This window comes from Triticum aestivum, chromosome 5B (assembly GCF_018294505.1).
Source record: "Triticum aestivum cultivar Chinese Spring chromosome 5B, IWGSC CS RefSeq v2.1, whole genome shotgun sequence".
NCBI classification, from domain to species: Eukaryota; Viridiplantae; Streptophyta; class Magnoliopsida; order Poales; family Poaceae; genus Triticum; species Triticum aestivum.
The window spans coordinates 458272704-458300160 of record NC_057807.1 but is presented as its reverse complement, the minus strand read 5'-3'; the positions used below and the strand labels follow the sequence as shown (position 1 = coordinate 458300160).

Genomic DNA, 27457 nt, shown 5'->3' with positions numbered 1-27457 from the left:
AAGGATCATTTTGTTGAAAACCTCACTAAGGTTGTTCACAACAAGATCAGTTTTGCAATTGTAATCCATTGCAGACCTACACCAAGTCTCCTTTGGAATTTTTTAAGCCACTTCCAGGCATCCTCACACTCTGCTTTAAGCTCTGCCATTGCTAATTCATGGACATGTTTGGTGAATGAGTAGCTAGCCTGATCTACTAGCTTCTTTAGTTCTGCTCCTCTGAAACCAGCTGACTGAAAATTTGCATATATGTGCCTGAGGCAGTATCTCTGAGGGGAATCAGGGAACACCTCATTTATAGCCTTAAGAAGACCCTGATTGTAAATTAATAACCATGGTCATGAACAAAAGGAAATAAAGCTACTAATAACAATATATATCTGAACTAGTGGCTAAGATAGGGTGTATACCTTTTGCCTATCAGAAATAATGGTGTAGGTTCCAAATTTGCTACCACTTCCAATGCAACATCTTAGTTGGGTTAGGAACCATGTCCAACTATCTGAATCTTCCTTATCAACCACACCAAAGGCTATGGGGTAGATGTTGTTGTTGCCATCTCTTCCTGTGGCTGCAAGTATTTGCTGTCCAGTGGTTAGCTTGATGAAGCAACCATCAAGCCCTGCATCCATACCCAAATTAGCTACCATATATTTACAACAAGATATTTTGAACAAATTGCAGTTATAGATTTACCTATAAAGGGCCTGCAACCATTAAGAAATCCTTGCTTTGATGCATGTAAGCAGTAGAACATGTACTTAAATCTAGGTGTTGGGGCAGGGTTTTCTGGGTCCTCAAATGTTGTAACTACACACCTGCTACCAGGGTTTGTGTCAAGAACTGCTTGTAGGTAGTCCCTCAGTCTATAGTACTACTCCTTCTGGTCACCTTGCACAACCTTAATAGCCTTCCTCCTTGCCCTATAGGCCACACTCTTTGATACATCAACTGAAAACTTGACTTTGCTGTTTTTAATAAGTGAATCCACAGGTACTCTAGGATCTGCTCTAAGAGAAGGTTCAACTGCTTTGGAAAGCCACTTAGTAGTAACCTTTGTGTTCTCTGCTGACGCTGGACAATTGTGCTCCACTTCTTAATGCAAAATGTTCTTTCATGAGCTATCCTAGAGGCACACATGTAAAATTCACATCCATGCTCTCTTTGTGAACACCAAACAATAATTCTTGTTGGAGTATTCCTGTGGTAGTGAAAAGACCTCAAAGTCCTTATATGAAAATCTCTTAATGCTTCTCTGAACTGGTAAACACTATCAAAACACAAGTTCTTGCACAAGAGTAAATGTGAATTGGGAATCGAGGGGTCAAAATATAGCCTTTCCTTCATCTTTTTCTTACTACTCTTTGTGTTTGGCTTCTTCATGAGGTATGGTAGTTCAACATCTTCTTCTTCCTCATCACTTATGCCTGCATCACCAGCAAAACAAAACTCATCTGCTTCAGGAAACCAATCTTCAAAACATTTTTTCTCTAGCTCTTTGTGACATCTGCTAGTTGGACCAGGATTCTTCACATGTTTGACAATAGCAGTAGTTTCCAATGTTGTATCCTCTTCAGAGGCACACACTATTTCCATTGGTTGAACAGCTTCAGCACTCCCATCTGACTGAACTGAATCCTCAGAACAAAATTTAGACACTTCAGTGTCTCCTTCAAAGTGGTTTAAATCTGCCTCTCTTTGAATCCTGCTCCTCTCAAGCTGAGCCTTTCTATCATCTATTTGATTCTGAAGCTCAGATTGCTTCACAACCTTTTTCACACAGCAACTCTCTTGAGTGTTAATGTAATTCTCATTAGCCTGTATACTAATTCCAGGTTCAACATTTCTCACAACCCTTATGTTCACTAGCTTGACATGATGAAAAAAGTCCAACATTTCATGAACACTACCTTCATTACCTAAATACTTTACTCTTTCAGATCCAATTTCCTCCTCCTTCACATAGTATATGTAATCACTGTCCCCATACCCTTCACTAGCAATGAGTGATTGTAGAGTAAGCAAAGAAATATCTGACTCAAATATACACCTTTTCAAAGGGTTTCTTCCTTCTAAATGAAACCATATCTCCCACTTCTGGTCAGCCAAACTGCACAAATAAGTGCTCATGAATTAAATTGAAATTGACTGAGCTATACAGTTTACTGACTCCAGTTTACTACACATGTCCAACTAACAGAAACATTGGCGATGATACTTGCATACCTGTGACCCATTGGCGATGACTGGGAGAGCGGTGCCTCCGGCTGCTGCGAGCCGGCCTGCGTCGAGAAACTGGTGCTCCCCAACCAATTATCGACTGAGCCGCTGGCCATCGGTGGAGGCGCGGGCGAGGCAGCGGCGTCCAAACTTGTCTCACCGCCGCCAGCGTCGCCTCCGCCAGCGTCGCCTCCGCCAACGTCGCCGCCGCCCGCGTCGCCGCCACCCTCCGAAATCAACGAGGACATGGCGGCAGAATCCTAGTTCAGAGAGAGGGACAGGAGGGAGAGAGTGAATCGAGAGGGTAACGGATCAAATCTTGACCCGCACCGCACCGACAGGCGTCGTTCCGACAGCGGACGGGCCGTTAACGGCCGTCAACGCGCGGCAGCCGTCCGTTCGCCAGCGTGGCGACTGATTCGCGGGCCCAACCGGTCAGATTCGGGGTTAGCGCGGGCGAAGCGAGCGATTTCCCGAGTTGGTAGTTTTTTGCCACGGTTTAGTCCAAATTTGGTAGTTTTTCGCACAAAAACGTAAAGTGGTAGTTTTTCGTCACGTTTCCGTCAACTGTGGTAGTTTTTGGTTAAATACTCAACAAAAATAGATTCATGATTAATGATTAATTTCACAAACAACTAACAGGGGTGCCAATACTATGTATGTTTGTATGTTCTTATTGTGCAAAAAGGAAGTAACAGAAAATCTCTCAGCGATTACTGGAACCACATATACTTGTGATCCGTGATTTTCAAATGACCTGATCGATGATCATCTCAATTTCTCCTTTGAACTTAGAGCCTCCTGGTCCTGGATATTAAATGCCGCCATCTGATGCAAGTTACAAAAAGGTGACGTCAACATGTTGAACATGACACTTTTCTTTCTCTCGCAAAAAAAAGAAGTTCCTCCAAATGAATAAATCATACATCAGTGGCAAATAAAGTAGTACTCCCTCCGTCCTAGTATAATATAAGCTGTTGCATATGCTGTAAAAAAATATGTTGCATATGCTGTAAAAAAGTATGCTACATATGTTACTTATTGGACGGATGGAATAACAGTCTAGTGGCAATTTAGGACCAACTGCCGCGACATTATGTTGATGGAGAAGGGGCTGGGTGGGGTCGCCCACATGGAGCTAGAGGAGGGGAGCATCAGTGGCAGGGAGAGGATTTAGGAGAGAGGGCGGGAGGGAGGAAGAAGAGTGGGGATAGATGTGAGGCTGACAAGTGAAACCCATGGGTGCGACTATGTCTCGCTTACCGCGAGACCTAGCGTACACTTGCGTCAAAGATGCACCGGTGAGCCGGCCCAGTATTCCCAGCCGCAAGAATGGGTCATTCCAATATTTTAGATTAAATTTTAAATACATACATATTCCAAACTTAATTTATTAAAAAAAAACAGGAATTTGAAAAATGTTAACTCAGTGTAATTTTTTTGTTAGCATAAAAATGTTGATAGCCTTAAAAAAATGTTTGTGACATTTACAAAATGTTCATGCGTTTCAAAAACATGTACATGAAGTTTTTAAAAAACAGTTTATAGAATGTACAAAAATGTTACTTTAGTTCAAAAGGATGTTAAATGTCTATAAAGGATGTTTCGGGTGTACAATTAAATGTACAATGCATACAGAAAAATTAGACAACAAAACATATATTTGACAAAATGTTAATCATGTGTATGAAAAATAAAAACTGTTTTATATGTATAACAAAAATATTTAATGTATATGAAAACAATAAGCATCAAAACATATAGTTGAAACATATATAAAAGAATGTTTTGGATGTATAAGAAAAAATGTACAATGTGTATGAAAAAACATAGACATAAGACATCAAATCATATTTAAAAACATATTATTTATGTATATAAAAATATTTAAACTTGTATAAAATAATGTTTTGGATGTATACCAAAAATGTAAAATGTGTATGAGACCAATACACATCAGAACATATATTTGCAAAAAAATCTTACTAATGTATTTGAAAAAGGTTAATTGTGTATAGAAAAGCATTTCATATGTATATAAAAAATGTATAATGTATATGATAACAATAGACATAAAAAAATATATTTGAGAAAATAGATTGACTATTCATCACCCAGGGTGCAGAATAATTTATTCTTCACCCGAGGTAATATTACAATCGTTTGATAAATAAGTTACATTTGGAATACAAATAGTTACATTCATATTGATTCACTACGTAAAATTTGGCATGATAAAATAAATTTGAGATCATAAGACCAGAAAAATTGCATTTTATGTATATTTTACACTATGTTTTTACATTAGTAATTTTAGGTAACATAATTTTTTCTATGGTGATTATGTATTTTCTTACGGTCTCTTTTTTCGTCTGAAATAACATAAAATTTGTGAAATGTAAGATTACGGTGCATTGATGTTAAAATTGAGGAGAAGTGAACAATAACTATTCCAGGCCCAGGGTGATGAATTGTCAATCTCTTCAAAAAAATGTTAATAATGTATTTAAAAATGTTCAACCATTATTAAGAAAATATTCTTGACATACACAGAAAATATTAAATGTGTAAGAAAAATTGTCAGACTTTTTGAAAAAAAAGAAAAGAAAGAACCAAGAAAACCGAAAAAAGCAAAGAAATATGAAAAAACAAGAAGAAAAGAAAGAAACTGAAGTATAATAACAAAGAAGAAAGAAAAAACGTCAAAAACTTGTGGAACGACAAAGAAAACTGAAGTACGATAACGAAAAAAATAACCAGCAAGTTTTTTAAAAAACCGAAGAATACTAAAAAAGCGAAAGAGACTTAAAGAAACACAACAACGATCAGAACGAAGGAACGAATGCATGACCAAGAAACACGCGAGTGGGCCGGCCCATACGCATGGGCGCTGCAGGGCGGTTCAGGCTAGGGGAGCTACCATCTCGCTATAAGCGAGATATAGCTCCTGCGGAGACCCATGGCCACCTCAGAAAATTGTCATGCTATAACAAATGCTATCGTAGAGAAAAATGTAGAGACATGTTAACGGAGAAAATTGTCATGCTATAGCACAGAGAGTAGGAAAGACTTGCTCCGGGGGGAATAAACTCAAGTCACCTGGCGGCTCAGGCTGTAGAGCTACTAGTAAAATGCCCGTGTGTTGCTACAGGCCACAATGCATAAGAATGAATTTGTTTTCATAAAATTTATTCATCTAAACAGTCTGAACTATCTTAAATACATACCATATATGAAGGAGACAATAATCCTAGACGCACGGACCCTTACGAGAGTTATAGAGAATCTCCTTCTAACTCATCTTTCTCCCCCTGATTTTCAGCTGGGGTTGGCCCCATCCTTCCCTTATCTTAAATTCTGTTGGTCCACAGTCAATAGTCCGTTGAACCCGTAAAAGAACTTCCCCTAGATGTAGCATTACTCTGGAGGAGAAATATGGTTGTCCAGACTATCCAACTGTTATCACCAACACGTGGTCTCTCTTTTTTCTGCCGGGCCCTCCCCTTACTACTCGTTTTCCTGCCATAGCGAGACATTTTTTTTTTTTGTTGGAACCCTTTCCATTAAAGACATGTCTAACATGTAACATTAGGATCATCATGCATGTCATGTGACCTTTTTTATGGTAGATAACTTTTCTTCTTCCTACTATCTCTGCCATTGAATCCCCCTTCTCCAATAAAAAATAATACATTTTTAATAAAAGGATAAACATATTGCGCCATAAAGCAAATGCAATCAGTGCATGTCATGTGACCTTGTCGTCTTTTATGGTAGATAACTTTTCTTCTACTCGCTATCTCTGCCTTGGAACCCCCCTTCTCTAATAAAAAATAATGCATTTTTCGTAGCAGGATAAACATATTGCGCCATGAAGCAAGTGCAATCAGTACATGCACACCAATATGTTCTTTGTAGCAAAAATTTACTCATTTTTTTTTGCAAAATCCATCGTATCTCCACATCTCAACTCAATTTTTTCAGATTCGTCTCGACTAATATTACAACCACTACCGTGGCATCTGGTCCTTCTTGAATCCTTGTCGATAGCTACCGTCTTGTCCTCCTCAAATCCTTGTCGCTAGCAATCTTGGCGTTGCACGGTCGTAACAGTTGTTGCTAAGAATTCTGATGCACACATCATGTCTTGTGGTGGTGTGTCTGATACAACTGCAGAGTGTCCATTTGTGTTTGTGCTTCTGTTACGCAAGTCTGGTAAGTATGCGTGTAAGCTGTAGTCAATTTCACAGCTGAACTATCATGTATAGCAAAGAACAGTGTAGTAATAAAGATAAGAGGGTTGTAAATATGCAGGTATGGCCAAAAAGAATTATGACATCAATAATTAAACTATGTTTTTCATGTAATTATATTTCTATACCAAACATCAATAATTTCTCATTACCAAACGTCAATAATTTCTCACCGTCCAAGAGTGTCAGCTCCTTACTAACATGTACTTCCTCCGTCCGAGAATACTTGTCATCAAAATGGATAAAAAGAGATGTATCTAGAACTAAAATACATCTAGATACACCCTCTTTTATCCACTTTGATGACAAGTATTTTGGGACGGAGGGAGTAGTACATTACATGTATTAAAATTTAAAAGGGATAGGAATTTGTTTGCTTCACATAGCCTCTGTAGAAATGTAATGACTAAAATACTAATAAATCTAATGGTTCCAATAAATAGAAATTCAGGGATAGGAGTTTCTACAGCTTGAACAGACGGTGGTACAATCCATATAATTGATCTGAGCAGTACCTAGTGACTTGTTTCACAATCAAGTAGTTCTGGAAGCCCCTTAAAGCATAGAAGTAACTCACCATACTCTCCCTACTCCTGGCGAAAATCAATCCTTGTTCCCTCCCCATGGAGCATGGAACATATACATCAGCAATTCATGTTCACTCCTTAAATGGTCATTCAGAGAAGCATGTAGCCTGCTGCAAAATATAGTAAATCCTGTCCAAAGCAACAATCTCTAAGATACAACCATATCTAGTTCAAATGCAATAAAAAAATTAGTGCTTGTGTTTCCAACAACAAATGTTAACATCTCTGGCTATATTACTTTGAATCGGGATATCTGCTATGGAGTTCATGAGAACAACACACACAATATTAGTATAATGCAAATGCTTTATACATACGCATAGGCTTCATTTCTGATCCAAATTATGGAATATGAGCACATGTAAAGCCCAGAGAAGTCCAATACAGTACGCTTCATGTGGAATTCAAGTTGTTAAATTAAATAACTATATGCACCAAGATAACAATATGTGTTTTTGTACATTAGTTCAGTTCATAAAATCTACTACCTCCGTTTCAGTTTACAAGTCCTACGCGTATACCTAGGTTGCCAATTTGATCACCTTAATATAAACTGTATAACACAAAAATTATATCTTTTGAAAATAGAACATCTAAAGTTTATATTGGTATACTTTTTGTAATATATGACTTGTATTAGGTTGGTCAAATTGACGACTTAGGGATACGCGCACGCCCTGTAAACTGAGAGAGAGGTAGTAGCAAAGGTGTATGCTCACTCATTTCTCTTTGCTTCCATTCCTCTGTTCTTCCTTGGTGCAAAACATGAACTATATTAACCACGTGAATCTTTTTTCGCCTATCATTGGCCCTTTTACATATTTTCTTGCCCTTGTTCTTCCACTTCTGGTATTACTACAGATGTCTGGGCTTCCTATATTTTCCTTACCTTATGCATCCTACAACTTAATGGAGTGGCATTCAGTTTTCGGAATGCTCAAACGGAAATATACATTATCTAGTAAGTTATTTAGTAATTTAAATAAATCATGTAAGTTCACTTTTCCTATTTTCTTAGACTGAAGATACTTGTGATATGTTACGAGTGGAATCTATGAGAGAAAAAAAGCAATTGCATTCTTGAAAAGAACTGATTTCATGCGCTCGAACGTTTCTTCGGGACCCAACTCCAAACCAAGGAAAGGCTCGAATCTGTTTTTAGAACATGGCTCTGCTGTTGTATAACTACCTATGAACTCACAAATCTAGAAGGCCATTCACCATATGTAATGAATACACAATGTTTTATTGATTGGTGACGAACAAGTACAAAAAATAGTAAGGGTGTGTTGGGTTTGTGCCCCAATTTGCCCTATCAAATTTTTGGCATGACCAAAGTGAGGGCATGACCAAAAAATTGGCAAGTTGTTATTGTTTGGTTTATAGCCACTGAACCTTCCAAAATGTTGGCAGATATTACATTTGGTTTGACAACTTGAATTGATTTGTGTTTTTAGTTATAATGTTGAGCCAATAACAAATAAACTCAAAATTTTATTTTTGTAATATGGACACTTAATTAACTGTAGCATGCAGAAAGAAATGAAATGGGTCATTCACAAAAACAATGAAAAGATACAACTTTTGTGCTCAACGAAACTTGCAGCTGCCTTTACGAAAACAGAGACAATTTCATTCGCAAAAAAGGAAAAAGAGACAAACAACCGTAATTTGGTAGTACAATTTCTTCTCCGGCTATTGGACTGTGATAAACAGAATTAGTTGCGCGATCTAAGTGATCACAACGACCCAAAGAAATACTCAGCCAATTAATCCGCTGCACCGATTGTTTGAACTATACGAGATTAAAAAACACTAACACGAGATCCTCGTATCAGCCGGCGAGGAATGTGCTCGCCAATTTTTTGGCGACCAATTTCGGCGCCCTCGATGCGCCCACGAGTTGGCAGAAGTAACACTGAGCCTTTGGGGCGAGCCAATATTTTAGCGATGGTCCAAACAGGGTCCAAATCGCAAGGGCATGCCAAAAAACTGATAGGGTCGGCGTTGGTGGTAATCCAAACGGCCCCTAAGCATCATGTGGATAGAAAAGGATGACAGGGTTTCTACCGAGAACATAAAAAAGAAAAACAACATTTAGCTTCTTGTAACCATACAAGTGGCAGGAATATACAAACAGAATTATCTTTGGGTGCCCAAAACAACTTCACTTCAATTACTCACTATACAATTTGGTTTTGTAAAATGGTAGATCGGAAGTTTCTTTCTGGTTGATACAATAACTATGCATGAGGTGCTAGCTCCAGTAAAGTACTCCCTCCGTCTGAAAATACTTGTCATCAAAATGGACTAAAAGGGACGTATCTAGAACTAAAATACATCTAGATACATCTCCTTTTATTCATTTTGATGACAAGTATTTCCGGACGGAGGGAGTATATGTCAGTTCTACCAGATTGCAATAATATCGGATAAGCCTCCAAATAGGTGCATGTTGCCGCGAAAATATGACTGGTATACTAAGTATTCACTATACCATGCATGCTTTCTTAATGGTATTATTTATTGATTTCCCTATTCTGCAAATACGAACGACTGATGCTTTCCCACCACGTATACATTTTTTACTACCCCAAAGTATTGGAGTACTATGCAACCACACACCAAAGTATTGGAGTAGTACTGACAACAACACACTAACAATAGCACCGTACCTACAGAGTCTCTCGAGGTCTTTCTTTAACTGACGAGCTTAGTTTAGCCCTGACATATCGAACCTGAACCTGAAAACAACGATTGTCGGTTTAATAGATAGTGCATATGCACAACCATGTGATAATTTAACTGGACATCAAAATCCTGTTGTCCACATGCGTAATGTAAACCCTGCCTGGCATGAAGATCATGGCACACACCATTCTAAGAAAACTAAGAAATTTTATTTGTCATGGATGTGGTGGTGAGAACACAAAACAGCAGGGGCACACCAAGCAGACATGCACAGCAGCAGCAACCAGCAACATCCACACACGCACATTAGCAAGCAAGCATTGAGATCTGCCAAGGCCGTATGGGGCAAGATAAGCGATACATGCTTGACCATACGTGCACCGGAGTAGGGAATATGTCTAGGGCGCGGCGGAGTACCTATCTTGTTAGCGTGGCTGCGGGTGGAGACGGAGGCTAGGCGCGGCTCCCCCGGAAGAAGACCTTCTGCCACAATGCCATCACCGTGCACGGGCACCAGCATCCTCACGGCGGCACCCAGCCTCGACGAACCCTCTTGCTCTTCCTTCCGCCATCATGGTGGTGGTGTCCGTGGAGGGCATCGGGTTGCGGGCAGCTTATATTGCATACCTCAATGACCATGTCCTCCAGGCTCAAAGAGTCGATGCTTCTGTAGCCTAGCTGAGAAGCCACGTCTGGAAGGTGTTCAGTTCAAGAGAACGTCAATAGGGTTTCCCCCAACCACAGAAAACACATCAACTATGTTCAAAGTGAATAAAGGATTTTGGATGTTGTCGGCTTACTCTGTACTGAAACAGTAACATCAGAAACTACATACCGCTCTTTCAGATCATCATAACACTGACGGAGCTTTGCCATTGCCTCCAGGCATAATATCTCCACTGTGATTCAATAGATCGTAAGCTCAAGATGCACATGTCAGAACGAAAAAAGATTGTCCATTTTAATGCAAATGCAAGGTATCATAGGCTCTGTATCCATCTTATGTGAAGGGTGTATACAAGCAAGATCACATGAGCACAAGGATGCTCCATTCATATGCAGCATGGACATAACCATGATGAACACAGCACACACTGAAGCTAGACCCGCAAAGTCCACACTCTGAGTTTACACTTGTTGCATTACAGACCAAATTTGGATCCAGTTTTTACACGGATGGATTAAATTAGACTGATGTTTAAGAAGCAATGCAGAGCCAAAAGAGAACCAGCCCTTTTAGTATGTCTGCTGAATCTGAATCGCAGTTATTCAAGTGTAAACAGTACAAGGCTATCTAAGTCACCCCGTCTCAAGAAAACAAAAATAACAAAATCATGAGGAGGGTGGAATTTGCAGAAGGGAAAAGAACCTAAGAAAACGAATCAGGGTCTGAAATAGCCTGTGCCCCCTTGCTCTTCAACATATCGTTCACGGCTAACTCAAGTGGGACATCGATCCAGATGGTGGGGGCGGCGGTGCGCCAGGAGGAGGCGGAGGCGACCTCGCGCGGGAAGTAGGCCGGGACGGAGGCTCGCTGGGTTCGAGGGAGGGGCCAGGTGGGGGTCCGAACCGCCGGGGCACCTAGTGGAGGTGATCTGCGGGACGAGATCAGGCACCCACCTCTGTCGGGCTGCTCTGCTCCACCGACATGGAGGCTCTACGGTGGCTCCCACAGCCGGATATGGCCACAACGAACACCGGACCGTTAAGGCTTGGACCTCTTTCCATCAGATCGGGCTGGGGAAGGGAGCTCCTTGCCTTGCGGGGCGAGCGCGTGGCGACCGGTGCAGGCGAGGCGAGTGGGCGCCGGCGTGAAGGGGAGGCGGCGGGCGGAGCGAGGTGGGGATGGGTGGCGCAGGGGACGGCAGGTATGGGCGGCGGGGATGGGTGCGCTGCGCAGGGATCGGCAGGTGTGTCGGCGGCTGCGACTGGAGACGGGAGACGAGGTAGGGCTAGTGAGGGGAGGGGAGGTCGTGGGTTTTTTTTTTGGCATGGTTTTTTTTTGCGGGAGGGTTGCGAGCGGGACGATAGACGAAAAAAACCCAACGATTTGAGGGAGGTGAGAGGGTAGACAAAATAAAACCAGCGAAAATTAATCGTGTGGACTATTCATAACTGCTTCATTAGGAGTAGAGATGCTCGACCCACATACCATCTACCGAAGCGTAAGTTCATGGCCTCCAATCCATATTAGTTGTCGCTCAAACGAATGTATCTAGCACGTCGCTCAAATGAATGTATCTAAAAGACGCTAAAACGGATGTATCTAGACATATGTCAGTGATAGATACATCTGTTTGAGCGACAACTAATATAGATATGAAGGACTTTCTATTTTTATACATTTTTTTTGTTTAAGCAACCAACGGTTGAAAAGGTGAACCGGTGGTTCGACCTGTTATAAAAGCAGAACCGGATCACCGGTCCGGTTTTTCAATCTATGCCTACACCGGATATGTCATCGTAAATTTTGTCAGCCGCGTTGCCCCCGCTTTGTCAGTGCGCGAGAAGCCATCCACACAAGGTCACGAGCCGCTTGTGGCGAGAGACGGTGAGACAAGAATGGCGGGGCCCGTTTGTCCTGTGAGAAACGATAACGAAAACTCTCGCGTCCTCCAACCTTCTCTGAACTCTGAACACCACAACAACAGGAGATGGCGACGTCGTCCCCGGCGCCGCCCCGCGTGTGCGTCACCGGCGGCAACGGGTTCATAGGCTCGTGGCTCGTCAAGCTGCTCCTCTCCCGCGGCTACGCCGTCCACGCCACCGTCCGCGACCCACGTACGCAACCACCACCGACAGCCGCCCCTGACGACACGGCTCACGAACTCACTCACTGCTCAATTTCTGCATCTTACTGTTCATCTTCCGGGTCGATGCATGGTTTCTCTTGCAGGTGATCCGAAGAACGCGTTCCTGACGGAGCTGGACGGAGCCCCGGCGAACCTGCGGCTGTTCAAGGCGGACATGCTCGACTGCGACACGGTCGCGGCCGCGTTCGCCGGCTGCGAGGGCGTCTTCCATGTCGCCACTCCAGTGCCCGACCAAAAGATGGTTGATCCACAGGCAAGTGCAAATTCGCTTAACTGCAACTATTCCAAAGAGAAATTTATGCGAGTAACCATTAGTATTATTCAAGCTTGATCTTAAAAAAAAACTAACTGTTAGTATTATGCAAGCTAGATTTGAAAAAAAAAACTGTTAGTTTGGGATGGAATTGAAAAAATACTAATATATTTTGATGAGCTCAGAGTTTGACTGCGAGTGCTACTGGTCACTGATGTCAAGATGCTTTTCTTCTGAGAGCTGATTCTTTTCAATAGAAAAATGAATAAAATATTCATTCAGAAAACTCTGTGCTTATATGGATAACCCCTTCTGCTGTTCTTACTGATAAACTTGAAAAATTGTGCAGAAAGAGATGATGGAACCTGCTGTCAAGGGCACCATGAATGTGCTCAAGGCCTGCTCAGCTACGAAAGTTCATAAACTCATTGTGGTCTCGTCCATCGCCACTAATATCTTCAACCCGGACTGGCCTCGAGATAAAATCAAAGACGAGAGCTGCTGGTCAGACAAGGAGTTCTGCAGACAGACTGAGGTCAGCGCTCAGCAATTAATCATTGATCGTTAATTAAAATCTGCCACGGTGCCACCAAAATCTTAAAAGAGTAACATCTTCAGTTTTACTGAGTTCTTGTCAGGGATAAGTGTTATTCGTGTTTGTGTTGGCAGAACTGGTACTCTCTTGCAAAGACTGAAGCCGAGGAGATGGCCCTGGAATACGGAGAGAAGAACGGGCTGCACGTCGTCGCACTTTGCCCTGGTCTGGTCTTCGGCCCTCTGTTGCAGCATGTGGCGGTTAATACCAGCAGCAAGGTCCTCGTCTACATGATAAAAGATTCCACTCCTCAGCTCATCTATCACAAGGATACATAATCATTTTGTACATTGCACATCACATGTGGTTAGAGGTTAGTACTTTTGGAAACCAAAGCCGGTTGTTTTCCTTCCATTTTGCTGTTTTTGTTGTCGAAGTGCAGCAGAGCGATGAAGTTCAGAACAAAAATTGACGCCGGAGGAGCTCCTCGGCTTTTATATTAATAGTGTAATAAGACACCCCCGGTTTTAATGAAGTTCAGAGAATGACCTTTTAAAATACAGATCCTTGTGCCTAATGTAGTTCCATCATATGTCCGATAGCAGGAGGCCCTGACACGATGAACAACAAGTTCTTTCCCATCGTAGACGTTCGCGATGTTACCGACGCATTGCTCCTGTTGTACAACAAGGCAGGGCCATCTGAGAGATACATATGCTCACTGGACCAAATGGACCTAAAGGATTTGCTGGCAATCATGAAGAACATGTACCCTAGCTACACTTATGCAGACAAGTAAGTGCCATGGCATCAAGACTATCAACACCATGTCATAACTTGCTTATCATATACTACGAAGGATTTTCATTACAAAATTTTGGGTTGGCAGGATGGTTGATGTGGACTTTAACGTCGGAGTCACTTCGGACAAGCTGAAGAATTTAGGGTGGAAACCAAGGAAGATGGAGGAGACACTCGTGGATTGTATCGAGTCCTACGAAAAAGCAGGGCTTCTTGGGGTTACAGACGACGAACCATGTCGGCTTCCATTCATCTACCGAATGCCGCCTATCCAGGAATGAGAATGATCCCATAATTGTGCCATTGATTCTGCATTTGGCCTGAAACATCATGAAATGTGTTTTGCAAAAATAAGCACGGGTTAGGTCTCTATTTCTCGACTCCTCCACTAGTCCATTCAGGATGGATGCAAATGTAAAAATTGTGCATTCGTGCTCACTTCCGTCAAGAGAAAGCGGACTCTGGAGGAGTACTCTAAAAGTAGTGACTGCAGAGTTATGAACACTAGTAGTACACCCGTGCGTTGCTACGGGCTACAATGCATACAAATAAATCACACAAATGGTCATATCCAACGTCAAATTTTATTCCTCATACATCCGAGCATGTTAGGACATTAAGCAAGCTCCACAAAATTTAACCGTCTGGATAGTCCCCCCAGGCTACAATACATACAAATAAATCACACAAATGGTCATATCCAAGGTAAAATCTTATTCCTCATACATCCGAGCATGTTAGGACATTAAGCAAGCTCCACAAAATTTAACCGTCTGGATAGTCCGGTCTTCGGCCCTGGAATACGGAGAGAAGAACGAGCTGCACGTCGTCGCACTTTGCCCTGGTCTGGTCTTCGGCCCTCTGTTGCAGCATGTGGCGGTCAATACCAGCAGCAAGGTCCTCGTCTACATGATAAAAGGTTCCACTCCTCAGCTCATCTATCACAAGGATACATAATCATTTTGTACATTGCACATCACATGTGGTTAGAGGTTAGTACTTTTGGTAACCAAAGCCGGTTGTTTTCCTTCCATTTTGCTGTTTTTGTTGTCGAAGTGCAGCAGAGCGATGAAGTTCAGAACAAAAATTGACACCGGAGGAGCTCCTCGGCTTTTATATTAATAGTGTAATAAAACACCCCCGGTTTTAATGAAGTTCAGAGAATGACCTTTTAAAATACACATCCTTGTGCCTAATGTAGTTCCATCATATGTCCGATCGCAGGAGGCCCTGACACGATGAACGACAAGTTCTTTCCCATCGTAGACGTTCGCGATGTTGCCGACGCATTGCTCCTGTTGTACAACAAGGCAGGGCCATCTGAGAGATACATATGCTCACTGGACCAAATGGACCTAAAGGATTTGCTGGCAATCATGAAGAACATGTACCCTAGCTACACTTATGCAGACAAGTAAGTGCCATGGCATCAAGACTATCAACACCATGTCATAGCTTGCTTATCATATACTACGAAGGATTTTCATTACGAAATTTTGGGTTGGCAGGATGGTTGATGTGGACTTTAACGTCGGAGTCACTTCGGACAAGCTGAACAATTTAGGGTGGAAACCAAGGAAGATGGAGGAGACACTCGTGGATTGTATCGAGTCCTATGAAAAAGCAGGGCTTCTTGGGGTTACAGACGACGAACCATGCCGGCTTCCATTCATCTACCGAATGCCGCCTATCCAGGAATGAGAATGATCCCATAATTGTGCCATTGATTCTGCATTTGGCCTGAAACATCATGAAATGTGTTTTGCAAAAATAAGCACGGGTTAGGTCTCTATTTCTCGACTCCTCCACTAGTCCATTCAGGATGGATGCAAATGTAAAAATTGTGCATTCGTGCTCACTTCCGTCAAGAGAAAGCGGACTCTGGAGGAGTACTCTAAAAGTAGTGACTGCAGAGTTATGAACACTAGTAGTACACCCGTGCGTTGCTACGGGCTACAATGCATACAAATAAATCACACAAATGGTCATATCCAACGTCAAATTTTATTCCTCATACATCCGAGCATGTTAGGACATTAAGCAAGCTCCACAAAATTTAACCGTCTGGATAGTCCCCCAGGCTACAATACATACAAATAAATCACACAAATGGTCATATCCAAGGTAAAATCTTATTCCTCATACATCCGAGCATGTTAGGACATTAAGCAAGCTCCACAAAATTTAACCGTCTGGATAGTCCGGTCTTCGGCCCTGGAATACGGAGAGAAGAACGAGCTGCACGTCGTCGCACTTTGCCCTGGTCTGGTCTTCGGCCCTCTGTTGCAGCATGTGGCGGTCAATACCAGCAGCAAGGTCCTCGTCTACATGATAAAAGGTTCCACTCCTCAGCTCATCTATCACAAGGATACATAATCATTTTGTACATTGCACATCACATGTGGTTAGAGGTTAGTACTTTTGGTAACCAAAGCCGGTTGTTTTCCTTCCATTTTGCTGTTTTTGTTGTCGAAGTGCAGCAGAGCGATGAAGTTCAGAACAAAAATTGACACCGGAGGAGCTCCTCGGCTTTTATATTAATAGTGTAATAAGACACCCCCGGTTTTAATGAAGTTCAGAGAATGACCTTTTAAAATACACATCCTTGTGCCTAATGTAGTTCCATCATATGTCCGATCGCAGGAGGCCCTGACACGATGAACAACAAGTTCTTTCCCATCGTAGACGTTCGCGATGTTGCCGACGCATTGCTCCTGTTGTACAACAAGGCAGGGCCATCTGAGAGATACATATGCTCACTGGACCAAATGGACCTAAAGGATTTGCTGGCAATCATGAAGAACATGTACCCTAGCTACACTTATGCAGACAAGTAAGTGCCATGGCATCAAGACTATCAACACCATGTCATAGCTTGCTTATCATATACTACGAAGGATTTTCATTACGAAATTTTGGGTTGGCAGGATGGTTGATGTGGACTTTAACGTCGGAGTCACTTCGGACAAGCTGAACAATTTAGGGTGGAAACCAAGGAAGATGGAGGAGACACTCGTGGATTGTATCGAGTCCTATGAAAAAGCAGGGCTTCTTGGGGTTACAGACGAAGAACCATGCCGGCTTCCATTCATCTACCGAATGCCGCCTATCCAGGAATGAGAATGATCCCATAATTGTGCCATTGATTCTGCATTTGGCCTGAAACATCATGAAATGTGTTTTGCAAAAATAAGCACGGGTTAGGTCTCTATTTCTCGACTCCTCCACTAGTCCATTCAGGATGGATGCAAATGTAAAAATTGTGCATTTGTGCTCACTTCCGTCAAGAGAAAGCGGACTCTGGAGGAGTACTCTAAAAGCAGTGACTGCAGAGTTATGAACACTAGTAGTATACCCGTGCGTTGCTACGGGCTACAATGCATACAAATAAATCACACAAATGGTCATATCCAAGATCAAATCTTATTCCTCATACATCCGAGCATGTTAGGACATTAAGCAAGCTCCACAAAATTTAACCGTCTGGATAGTCCCCCCATGCTACCATGCATACAAATAAATCACACAAATGGTCATATCCAAGGTAAAATCTTATTCCTCATACATCCAAGCATGTTAGGACATTAAGCAAGCTCCACAAAATTTAACCGTCTGGATAGTCCGGTCTTCGGCCCTGGAATACGGAGAGAAGAACGGGCTGCACGTCGTCGCACTTTGCCCTGGTCTGGTCTTCGGCCCTCTATTGCAGCATGTGGCGGTCAATACCAGCAGCAAGGTCCTCGTCTACATGATAAAAGGTTCCACTCCTCAGCTCATCTATCACAAGGATACATAATCATTTTGTACATTGCACATCACTGGGGCTGGAAAAAAAGCTCGAAGCTCGCGAGCTAAATGAGTAGCTCGTGACTCGGCTCGAATCGGCTCGAACTCGAAGAATAACGAGGCAAGCCGAGCTTTAGTTTAAGATCGTTTATAGACCAAGTTAAACGAGCCAATCTCACGAGTACTCGTGTAACTCGTTAGGCTCGGTACAAAAGATCAGCCACTCCCAATACAAAAAAAGATCAGCCATTCAGCACCCTATGTCCCAGGCACACAACACAAGGCCTAGCCGTTGAAGGCCCAGACTCATGCGTTACAAGCAAATTACTATTGTTTAGTGATATATATGTTTAATATATACATAGTCATTTTATAATATATGAGCGTTTTATGTTCATATCTTTAATGAGCTTAACAAGCTAAAAGAGCCAGCTTGCGAGTTATACGAGTCGAGCCAATCTTGGATTTGAGCTCGTTATAACAACGAGTCGAGTCGAGCTAGCTCGTTAACGAAACGAGCTCTAGCGAGTCGAGCCGAGCTGGCTCGACTCGGCTCGAATTCCAGCCCTACACATCACATGTGGTTAGTGGTTAGTACTTTTGGAAACCAAAGCCGGTTGTTTTCCTTCCATTTTGCTGTTTTTGTTGTCGAAGTGCAGCAGAGCGATGAAGTTCAGAACAAAAATTGACGTCGGAGGAGCTCCTCGGCTTTTATATTAATAGTGTAATAAGACACCCCCGGTTTTAATGAAGTTCAGAGAATGACCTTTTAAAATACACATCCTTATGCCTAATGTAGTTCCATCATATGTCCGATCGCAGGAGGCCCTGACATGATGAACAACAAGTTCTTTCCCATCGTAGACGTTCGCGATGTTACCGACGCATTGCTCCTGTTGTACAACAAGGCAGGGCCATCTGAGAGATACATATGCTCACTGGACCAAGTGGACCTAAAGGATTTGCTGGCAATCATGAAGAACATGTACCCTAGCTACACTTATGCAGACAAGTAAGTGTCATGGCATCAAGACTATCAACACCATGTCATAGCTTGCTTATCATATACTACGAAGGATTTTCATTACGAAATTTTGGGTTGGCAGGATGGTTGATGTGGACTTTAACGTTGGAGTCACTTCGGACAAGCTGAAGAATTTAGGGTGGAAACCAAGGAAGATGGAGGAGACACTCGTGGATTGTATCGAGTCCTATGAAAAAGCAGGGCTTCTTGGGGTTACAGACGATGAACCATGCCGGCTTCCATTCATCTAACGAATGCCACCTATCCAGGAATGAGAATGATCCCATAATTGTGCCATTGATTCTGCATTTGGCCTGAAACATCATGAAATGTGTTTTGTAAAAATAAGCACGGGTTAGGTCTCTATTTCTCGACTCCTCCACTAGTCCATTCAGGATGGATGCAAATGTAAAAATTGTGCATTTGTGCTCACTTCCGTCAAGAGAAAGCGGACTCTGGAGGAGTACTCTAAAAGCAGTGACTACAGAGTTATGAACACTAGTAGTACACCCGTGCGTTGCTACGAGCTACAATGCATACAAATAAATCACACAAATGGTCACATCCAAGGTCAAATCTTATTCCTCATACATCCGAGCATGTTAGGACATTAAGCAAGCTCCACAAAATTTAACCGTCTGGATAGTCCCCCCGGGCTACAATGCATACAAATAAATCACACAAATGGTCATATCCAAGGTAAAATCTTATTCCTCATACATCCGAGCATGTTAGGACATTAAGCAAGCTCCACAAAATTTAACCGTCTGGATAGTCCGGACCCCCCCCCCCCCAAATCCAACCCATATATTATCCCAACATGCGGTCCCAACACGAAAACCCCACCCCACGACGCACACTTACCTTTCTTGTCGGACATTCCACTTACCGCTCGGATTCCCGTCTTAACAGGACATTTCTCGCTGGGGCCCTCGTTATTAACTCTTGAAGCAACCAACAACCCTTCTATCCTAACCAAAAAATTGTACGGCTTGATGAAAATAATATATGGACCGCTCGCTCATGCTGTTTGTTGCAAAGAATCTCACATGAAATGTTATACATATGTCACATTGGTTCACTATCCTATCTATAATGCCGTGACAGTAGTTTAGAAACTCTCCTAGCACTCCAAATACCGGCAACAAAATCACCAAATATATAGCATCCGCAGCTACCATGAAATAGGACACTAAACAACATTTGCAGCAAGCAATCAATTTATGCACCAAGCACACTGAGCAGAAGCAACAAGCTATCAAGATTTCTTCTACTCACAGAACTGACAAATGTGACTAACTCTGTAAGAAGCTTTGCCTTCAGAACCTAAAAATGGTGTAGTCCCATCACTACTTCAGCCGCTCTCTGATCTCAATAGAAAACATGGAGATCGTCTAAAAAACATAGTACACTTCGGCTGCACTTAAATAAGCTTGCTAAAAAGAAACTTCTCAAGTGACGTAAGAAAAAATATAAGTAACTTCCACTTGACAGTCGCATCATTTGACTTATAGATTTTCAGTTAGCATGGCAACTGAAGTGAGTCTATTGATTAAATTACATAGTTCATTGTTAAATGCTAAACACAGATTTAGAAGAGTTTCCAATGCTCATCTGTCAAATATGCTACTGTATACTTAGAGCATCTCCAGCCGGCCCCCCGAGGAGCCTTTTTTCTCTGCCGGCGATGCAAAAAGGGCAAAAAATGGCCCAGCCGTGCCCCCCAAGCCCCCCAAACAATTTCAAAAAGGCTCACCCTGTATCCACTGCTAGTAGTGTCTATAAAAGAGCTCTTTTTCCCTACATCGGCGAGTTAATACTTTGATCTCTACCAACTGGAAGCACAGATAACTATATTTAAAAACAGGAACATCTGCTATCTTCATGAGTAAATAAACAGTAAAAAAGTAGATGACCAAACCCAAATATTTTCATGAATGTTACAGGTCATTTTTGTTAATGTGTAAGTACATCAAACATGTTCTAACAAGCAGGAAAATTGTAGAAACATTCAAATGATGAGCAGTTCCTAATTCCTATCATGGAATCACTGCATGATGCATTGCACTGAGCACCTTCTGTGTGATATGGAGATGGGCAGAGGCAAAGATCAAGGAATTAAAATTCGAAAAGAATAAATAAGCTATCAGTAAGCCAATAGAAATCGACACAGAAAAAATAAATAAGTTTACTTCAGTAGCCGATAGGGATCGACGCATTTGGAGACATAACTACCACAACAAAGATTCCATCGTTGTAATAATAGCCTTAGTGCTGAATTATACTCCTTAAAATATGTCTCGGGCATTTTCTTCAAGTACCTTGTAGGCAACAAGAATGACAATGATTCTAGGGAATGAAATTCTCTCGCAAATAATCTGACTTGTATTGTAAATTCACCTAGCTGTATGAAAATCAAAACCAATCATTAAATAGGTTATCCAAAGAATTGATAAACAGACTTTAAGAGCGAAAGTGTTTTAACCTGAACTTCCAAGAAATCATCAAAGCAGAAGTGGCTTCCCTCCCATCAATAAACTTCCAGGTGAACAGGAGAAGCATGACCATGGAGAATCATATCTGAATACCTTAATAGAGAGTCATAACTGTCCTGGCAATAGCACATCTCTTTGTCCCTCCTATATTCTTCAATCACATCAGAATACTAAAATTGACCATATATCGTTTTCAAGAGAACAAAAATGATCGATCAAACAATTGGTCTAATTCAAAAGTTTGTGTCCTTCATTCTCATAATCGTCAGTCTTCTTAACCAACTTCTTCTTGCAATACAACATCTTTCTCCCAGCCCTCAACCCCATCCATCTTCATTCATAACACCATTTTTTAACCCTCTTTTCAAAATCAATCAGGTGAATATTTGAGAGCAGTAATTTGATCTCCCTCCTTATTGATTAGTAGACATAATATAACATTAAATCTTTCCATGTGCAGTTGCTGGCAACCTCTGTCATTTAGTGAAGAGGTGGTAGCTGTGGTGTCAGCAAAAAAATTAAAAATAATAATGCATTGATGTATTGCAAGTTTCTTGAGACCAATATAATAGCTTTGAAGATTTCCTACACCAATCCCGGCCTCATGGCATTCCAGACAGCCTATGTAGATGAAGCAAGTGCAACCATATCTTGTAAAAGAAAGATATATCAGCTTCACAAAGGTACTCCTGAAAATATCTCAATTAAAAATACACATCTCTCTATGGTTCCACCTTCATCATAATGTTACCGTCATATGGAAGAAAGATATATATTACAAATATCATCCATATGTCAGTCAAAGGCTGAACAATTACTATTATGAAATACAAAAATATTAGACGTGATGGAAGATGGTTTCAAAAACACCAACGACACGCACTCGTATTTTAAAGTCTTCATACTATAGAGTTATCTCCCTGCAAGTTATGTGTGCTAAATAATCACAACACTTGGATAGCACCTACACATGGGATTATATATTCAATTCACATAATCAGTTCTTCTGCTTCTATAAATTAAGAATTGCATAAAAAAAGTACGTGTCTATCTAGTAGTACTCCCTCCGTCCGAAAAGCTTGTCCCTCAAATGGATGTATCTAGCACCAAGTTAGTGCTAGATACATCCATTTAAGGGACAAGCTTGGGACAAGCTTTTTCAGACAGAGGAAGTATAAGATAAGGATTTGAATTGTTGACGCAAGGCCGGTGGAGCCGTGCATGGTCCACTTGCAAAGTGCTTTCGAGCATGGACGTCGTGCACATAGTGCAAAGCTGGCTGAAGGAGTCAATAGATTGGATCCCGGCAAGACTGCACATACTTGACGTTGGCTGCCCCTACCTTGATTGATTCCCATGCTGGCAAGGTTGCACACATAGAGGAAGACTCGATGGATTCTTGCCGGCTAGAAACGAACAAAAGCAAGCACGCAGGTGATGCCTATTTCTTTGCAACAGATGCGTGTCGCCTGACGCAATGGGGGAAAACAATATGTATATAGTGATTTTACCTCAATAGATATTTTGGTAGCTCCACTCCATTAGTATGAAATTTGTGATGTTGAAAACCTGAAAAAAAGGAAAATAATGATCTCAGTGGCAATTGTGTCAGCTGTTGAATAGGTACGACATTTATTTCAGGATTACAACTGTTCTCTCCCATTGAACAATGGCTTGAATTCTTTCAAGAGAGAACCATACAGTAAAAAGCTTCAGAACACAATGTACTCTGAATCAGGTCATATTCAGGCCATATACATCGAGCTTATACTACCAAAAAATATCAGCTAGAAATCTAGCAAGTATCTTCAAGGATCAAGAACATGAAAGAGGAATAATGACGAAAGAATATTGAATCAAGATTTTTTTTACAATGTCATGAACCTGGTGCCAACGGCGTACTCGCAGCGGCCGATGAGCCTTTGGCCACTGCCTACACTGCGCTCGCGCACGCCGCTTCGCTGCTGCCGCAAGCACCGGCCACACTCCCCGCCGCAAGCAGCCGAAATGATGGAACTCCATGCCATCATAAGCCATTCCAGATGTTGAATTAAGGCTAGTACGACATCCCATATTTGAGGATTGCACCCGGAAGATTGCACTCAACACGCCAGTTGAAACCAAGATTAATAATACAGATACAAAGAAAACAAAGATAAGCAGGAATAGGATGTTGATGGCCTGCTCATCTTGGTCCCTCTAGACCCAAAAAGTTCGTTACCTTTGTAGAAAAAAGATTTTTTGGTTCCCCTGGTATCTAGCACCAGCGACAATTTCCTATTGTGGCGACACCCCGACATGGCCCTACTTAAGCTCCTTCTCGTTCTTGCTTTGGTTCCGGTCCGGCAAACCATACCATATTCCAAATATTTTTACACTGTAGCATACTGAAAGTTCTCATGTCTTCCAGTACATTATCTTTTATAGAATCATCATATATAGCTCTTAGTATATGTCCTCCCAACCTAATGCAAAATGAACAAAATCAGATATCTATACATCAGTACACAACTTAGCATATACTCCCGCCGTCCCATAATATAAGAACATTTTTTAAGCTATATCATGGGAGGGAGTAGTAGACAGAGTACTGTTTCAAATAATGGTCCCTAAGAGTAAGGTTAACGTTCCCAATCAGACTTGTGAGCATCTTTGAGCAACATACAAGCCACAGGAGTGTAATTGGATATCACAAGTGTCAAATCAATAGCTGAGCATAGCATCTCTACATGGACTAATAAAACCAAAATAAATTTTAACATACCGCCGGTCCTACAACAGTGGTTGATAGTGAATTTGGTAGACACCCATAAATAACAGTTTAGCAGTGTCTCCGACTCTCTATACATTTTGAGTCCCATGTTTTCAGCATTTGATATCTCCTTGGATACAATGAAATTTATGCTTCACAGGAGGATCTGCACAAAATAAATGAAAAACACTTAAGTTTCTCATCCTTGTAAGAAGAGGTAATTCTATCGAGAACTTACTAAGGGCATTCAATCAATTCAATTCATGAAAAGTTGTGTCCGTTGGAGCTTGTTATGCCAACTGAACCATGTTGACCGACCCCAATAAGCATATGCACTCACGTTCTCTACTCACATAACAGAGTTATGTCTGATTCTCCCGTTTGTTGTACTCCCTCCGTTTCTAAATATAAGCTATTTTAGATAATTCAATAGGGACTATATATGGATGTATATAGACATTTTTATTGTGTAGATTCACTCATTTTGCTTCGTATGTGGTCCATATTAAAATATTTAAAAGGTCTTATATTTAGGAACGGAGGGAGTAATTCTTTATCCCCGTTAGAAATTGATGGCCAGGGATCAAATGAGAAATGAATAGAACCTTGAAGAACAACATCAAATAGACCTTACTCATTCTCAGGTAATTAAAACCAAGGGAGGGTTCCTGTAGGATAACTATATTCACCTTCCAGTCTTTGCATCCATCACAGCCCCAAAATTGATTGACATAACCAGCCAGAGAACGCACCTGCCCTGCTGCCCAAAAAGGAGGAATGCCAGACAGCAGAATGTAGAGTATAACTCCAGCACTCCATATGCAATTATCGGCTCCATATATCCGCTTCAGCACCTCCGGAGCCACATAATAGGCACTCCCAGGAATATCCCTGAACTTCTCATCTGCATTTCCATTATATCCCATTTAATCTTAAGCACTGCATGAGCTTAGTTGCCAGAATTTAATTCAGGTAGCACTACATATACAATTGTAAATTGTAGAGACAACATGAACTAAGGGGAATAGTTGAGGTTTCTTCCCTTGTCCCTTCTCAAATAGTATGTTCAGTTAACCAATTAATTACTCACCGGCTTGAAGGAGACGGAGAGGCTGAAATCAGTGGGCTTGAAAAAACACATACGTGTACAGTTGTCCAACAAGTTGACTGAAACATGCATCACAATACATCGTCAATGGTTTTCTCCTTGCTTCATCTTAACCAACACGCAGCGCAATACATCATCAATGAAATGAGATTTCAACTCTCCAAGAACGCTACTTAATGAGTTTAAGAGGTTTCGGCCCAGCATTGACTGAAACTGTTTCCGAGAAATTAGACCTACACCGAGATTGAACAATATAAAGAGTATTCCCTGGAGTAAATACTGGCTCTAAAAATTGTCTAAACGAAATCGGCGCGTCAGAGCCCTGAGATAAACAGACCCAATAAAAAACTCCATACATTAACAACTGTATGATCTAGCTGGGTGCACAAATAGGTTTTAAAGAAACTCACAGGAACAATCTTGGAGAGCGTAAGTAGATATTCAGTCAAATTAAAAGGCGAAGTCAGAGCAGGGAACAGTTGATCCGAAAGACATGCCGTTCCAATGCACAAACATCCATATGCGTGTTCAGGAAGAAGAAAAGCACAAAGATGTCATCTCCTATAGCTAGCTAATGTACTATGGTAAAGATCGTACATACTTTGGGCGAGCGAGCATTGCATAAAAGAACAAACACCTTAAACTACAGAGGGCATAGACAACAAAGAACACCTAGTCACAGAGGCGACACTCACCAGCAAGCAAGCAGCGCACGCACAACGCAACCGTCTTAACCCCTTTACTCACTTCATCGTGTAGTTGAACTGCTTACACCCCAGGCACTGCACCTCGTCGTCCCTAAGGTGCTCAACGGCCAGCTAGACGAAGGTATTCTTTGAGGTCGCACCGGATGCAGCAGAACACTGGTATACTAAGCATCGGCTAGCTCGGAGGTGTGCCCTGCATGCACCACCCAATCATGAGGTTACCAGGGTGTCAGATCACAAACTATTAGTTAGTTTTGCAATGCACTGGAAAAGACCATATATTACAAAATAAGCTCATCTCACTGCGGCAATATCGCTAACAGTTCAGAAATATTACAAAATAACACAATAGCACATGCAGTAGCAGTAGCAAGCAACATTCCCTGCACTCTTCCATCTAGTGACCATCCTCTCCCTGCTACCTCAACCACCACCACCACCCCCACACCAAAAGCTCATCTGTACACTGGATCCATGTGATCTCTCAGTTCTCTCTGCTCTCTCACGCAGAAAACACAACAACAAGCAAGCCTCTCTAGCCTCCCCCAATCCAACTAAATCAGAGGGGAAATCTCTATTACCTGGTGGCTAGTGGCTTGTACCTGATGGATCCATAACTGGGTGGATGGATCTCCGGCTCGCGGTAGTATGTGTGTTTTCAAACTCGCGTGAAGAAGAAACGTGTACCTGTACGAGAGGTCGAGAGCTTTACAGCAGGAACACGCCATGGAGCCTGTCTCCTCTGCATCCTTCATTCATCTCGTTCTTTGAAGAAGACAGGCATCCCTCGCACATGTCGGCGGCGGCGGCAACGAAGAGGCGGTGATGGTGGAGGCAGTGGCCCATCCCGGCCGGAGATCTCGCCCGCCGCCTGATGGACGTCCTCCGCGCCGAAGAGCCGGTCGATGCGGGAGCATGAGGCCGAAGTAGGCCGTGAAGCGGGCGACGGCGTGGGAGAAGAGATTGTTGAGCGCGAGGGAGACGGCGAGCTCGCCCCCGCCCTCCTCCGCCAGAGAGAGCTCGCCGGCGGCGGGGCTCCGCCGCTGCTGCTATGCTCGGGAGCGGGAGCGGCGCCCCGGCGCGCACATCGTGGAGAGCCTGGCCAGCGGCGGCGGCCACCGTCCTCGGCGGCGGCGGATCGACTCGTATCTCGGCGGCGGATCGACTCGTATCTCGGTGGCAGCTCGTATTGGGGGTTGGGGCGTCTTTGAGAGATCGTAGGATAGAATACATAGATCGAGGGGAGCCTCGCTGGCTGTTTTTTTGGTACGTGCGGGGAAGGGACGAGAAAACCGTCGAAAAAAATCAGCGAAAAAAAATCAGACGAAAATGGTGGGACGAAAATAAAACCCGAAACGCGACCTACCAACTGAGACATTAGGAGTAGAGATACCATCTGGTCAAAATGCTGATATGCAAGTCTAGTAATGAG

At 42.3% G+C, this 27457-nt stretch overlaps 3 protein-coding genes and 1 long non-coding RNA gene across 10 annotated transcripts; 2 read left to right on the top strand and 2 right to left on the bottom strand.

The window, feature by feature from the left end:
* Window positions 1-6114: 6114 nt before the first annotated feature.
* Window positions 6115-11736, bottom strand: LOC123112449 (uncharacterized). 4 transcript variants are annotated; one of them, XR_006455492.1, is made up of 4 exons: window positions 10169-11729; window positions 9736-9804; window positions 7051-7189; window positions 6115-6432 (listed from the first exon to the last, which is right to left on the bottom strand). It is a non-coding gene; the product is annotated as an uncharacterized lncRNA (long non-coding RNA). The 4 variants fall into 4 exon arrangements; XR_006455491.1 differs by lacking the exon at window positions 9736-9804 and having other exon boundaries at window positions 10169-10443; window positions 10552-11725; XR_006455489.1 differs by having other exon boundaries at window positions 7051-9804; window positions 10169-11736.
* Window positions 11737-12283: 547 nt separating this feature from the next.
* Window positions 12284-17343, top strand: LOC123112448 (cinnamoyl-CoA reductase 1). Its single transcript, XM_044533429.1, has 7 exons — window positions 12284-12532; window positions 12648-12817; window positions 13167-13352; window positions 13487-13645; window positions 14711-14717; window positions 16797-16986; window positions 17081-17343. The coding sequence occupies exons 1-7, from the start codon at window positions 12406-12408 to the stop codon at window positions 17271-17273; spliced, it is 1032 nt and encodes a 343-aa protein (XP_044389364.1). The 5' UTR covers window positions 12284-12405; the 3' UTR covers window positions 17274-17343.
* LOC123112447 (cinnamoyl-CoA reductase 1) lies at window positions 13699-14525 on the top strand. The gene is made up of 2 exons (XM_044533428.1): window positions 13699-14147; window positions 14242-14525. The coding sequence occupies exons 1-2, from the start codon at window positions 13972-13974 to the stop codon at window positions 14432-14434; spliced, it is 369 nt and encodes a 122-aa protein (XP_044389363.1). The 5' UTR covers window positions 13699-13971; the 3' UTR covers window positions 14435-14525.
* Window positions 17344-24221: 6878 nt separating the features above from the next.
* LOC123116422 (calcium-dependent protein kinase 15) lies at window positions 24222-27117 on the bottom strand. 4 transcript variants are annotated; one of them, XR_006457067.1, is made up of 4 exons: window positions 26014-27117; window positions 25301-25377; window positions 24900-25114; window positions 24228-24376 (listed from the first exon to the last, which is right to left on the bottom strand). XR_006457067.1 is itself a non-coding variant. In XM_044537381.1 (2 exons), the coding sequence occupies exons 1-2, from the start codon at window positions 25134-25136 to the stop codon at window positions 24365-24367; spliced, it is 249 nt and encodes an 82-aa protein (XP_044393316.1). In that variant the 5' UTR covers window positions 25137-25266; the 3' UTR covers window positions 24228-24364. The 4 variants fall into 4 exon arrangements, 1 of the variants encoding a protein (XP_044393316.1); XR_006457068.1 differs by having other exon boundaries at window positions 24963-25114; XR_006457066.1 differs by lacking the exon at window positions 25301-25377 and having other exon boundaries at window positions 24222-24376; window positions 24963-25114; window positions 26014-27106.
* Between the last annotated feature and the right edge of the window lie 340 nt (window positions 27118-27457).

Excerpts from the sequence above, each read along its gene's own strand:
- LOC123112448 (XM_044533429.1), top strand. The coding sequence starts at position 12,406 with ATGGCGACGTCGTCCCCGGCGCCGCCCCGCGTGTGCGTCACCGGCGGC. Across the intron at positions 12,533-12,647 it reads CGCCACCGTCCGCGACCCAC|GTGATCCGAAGAACGCGTTC; the intron begins GTACGCAACCAC and ends TTTCTCTTGCAG. Across the intron at positions 16,987-17,080 it reads AGCTACACTTATGCAGACAA|GATGGTTGATGTGGACTTTA; the intron begins GTAAGTGCCATG and ends TTGGGTTGGCAG.
- LOC123116422 (XM_044537381.1), bottom strand. The coding sequence starts at position 25,136 with ATGGGATATAATGGAAATGCAGATGAGAAGTTCAGGGATATTCCTGGG.
- LOC123112447 (XM_044533428.1), top strand. The coding sequence starts at position 13,972 with ATGAACAACAAGTTCTTTCCCATCGTAGACGTTCGCGATGTTACCGAC. Across the intron at positions 14,148-14,241 it reads AGCTACACTTATGCAGACAA|GATGGTTGATGTGGACTTTA; the intron begins GTAAGTGCCATG and ends TTGGGTTGGCAG.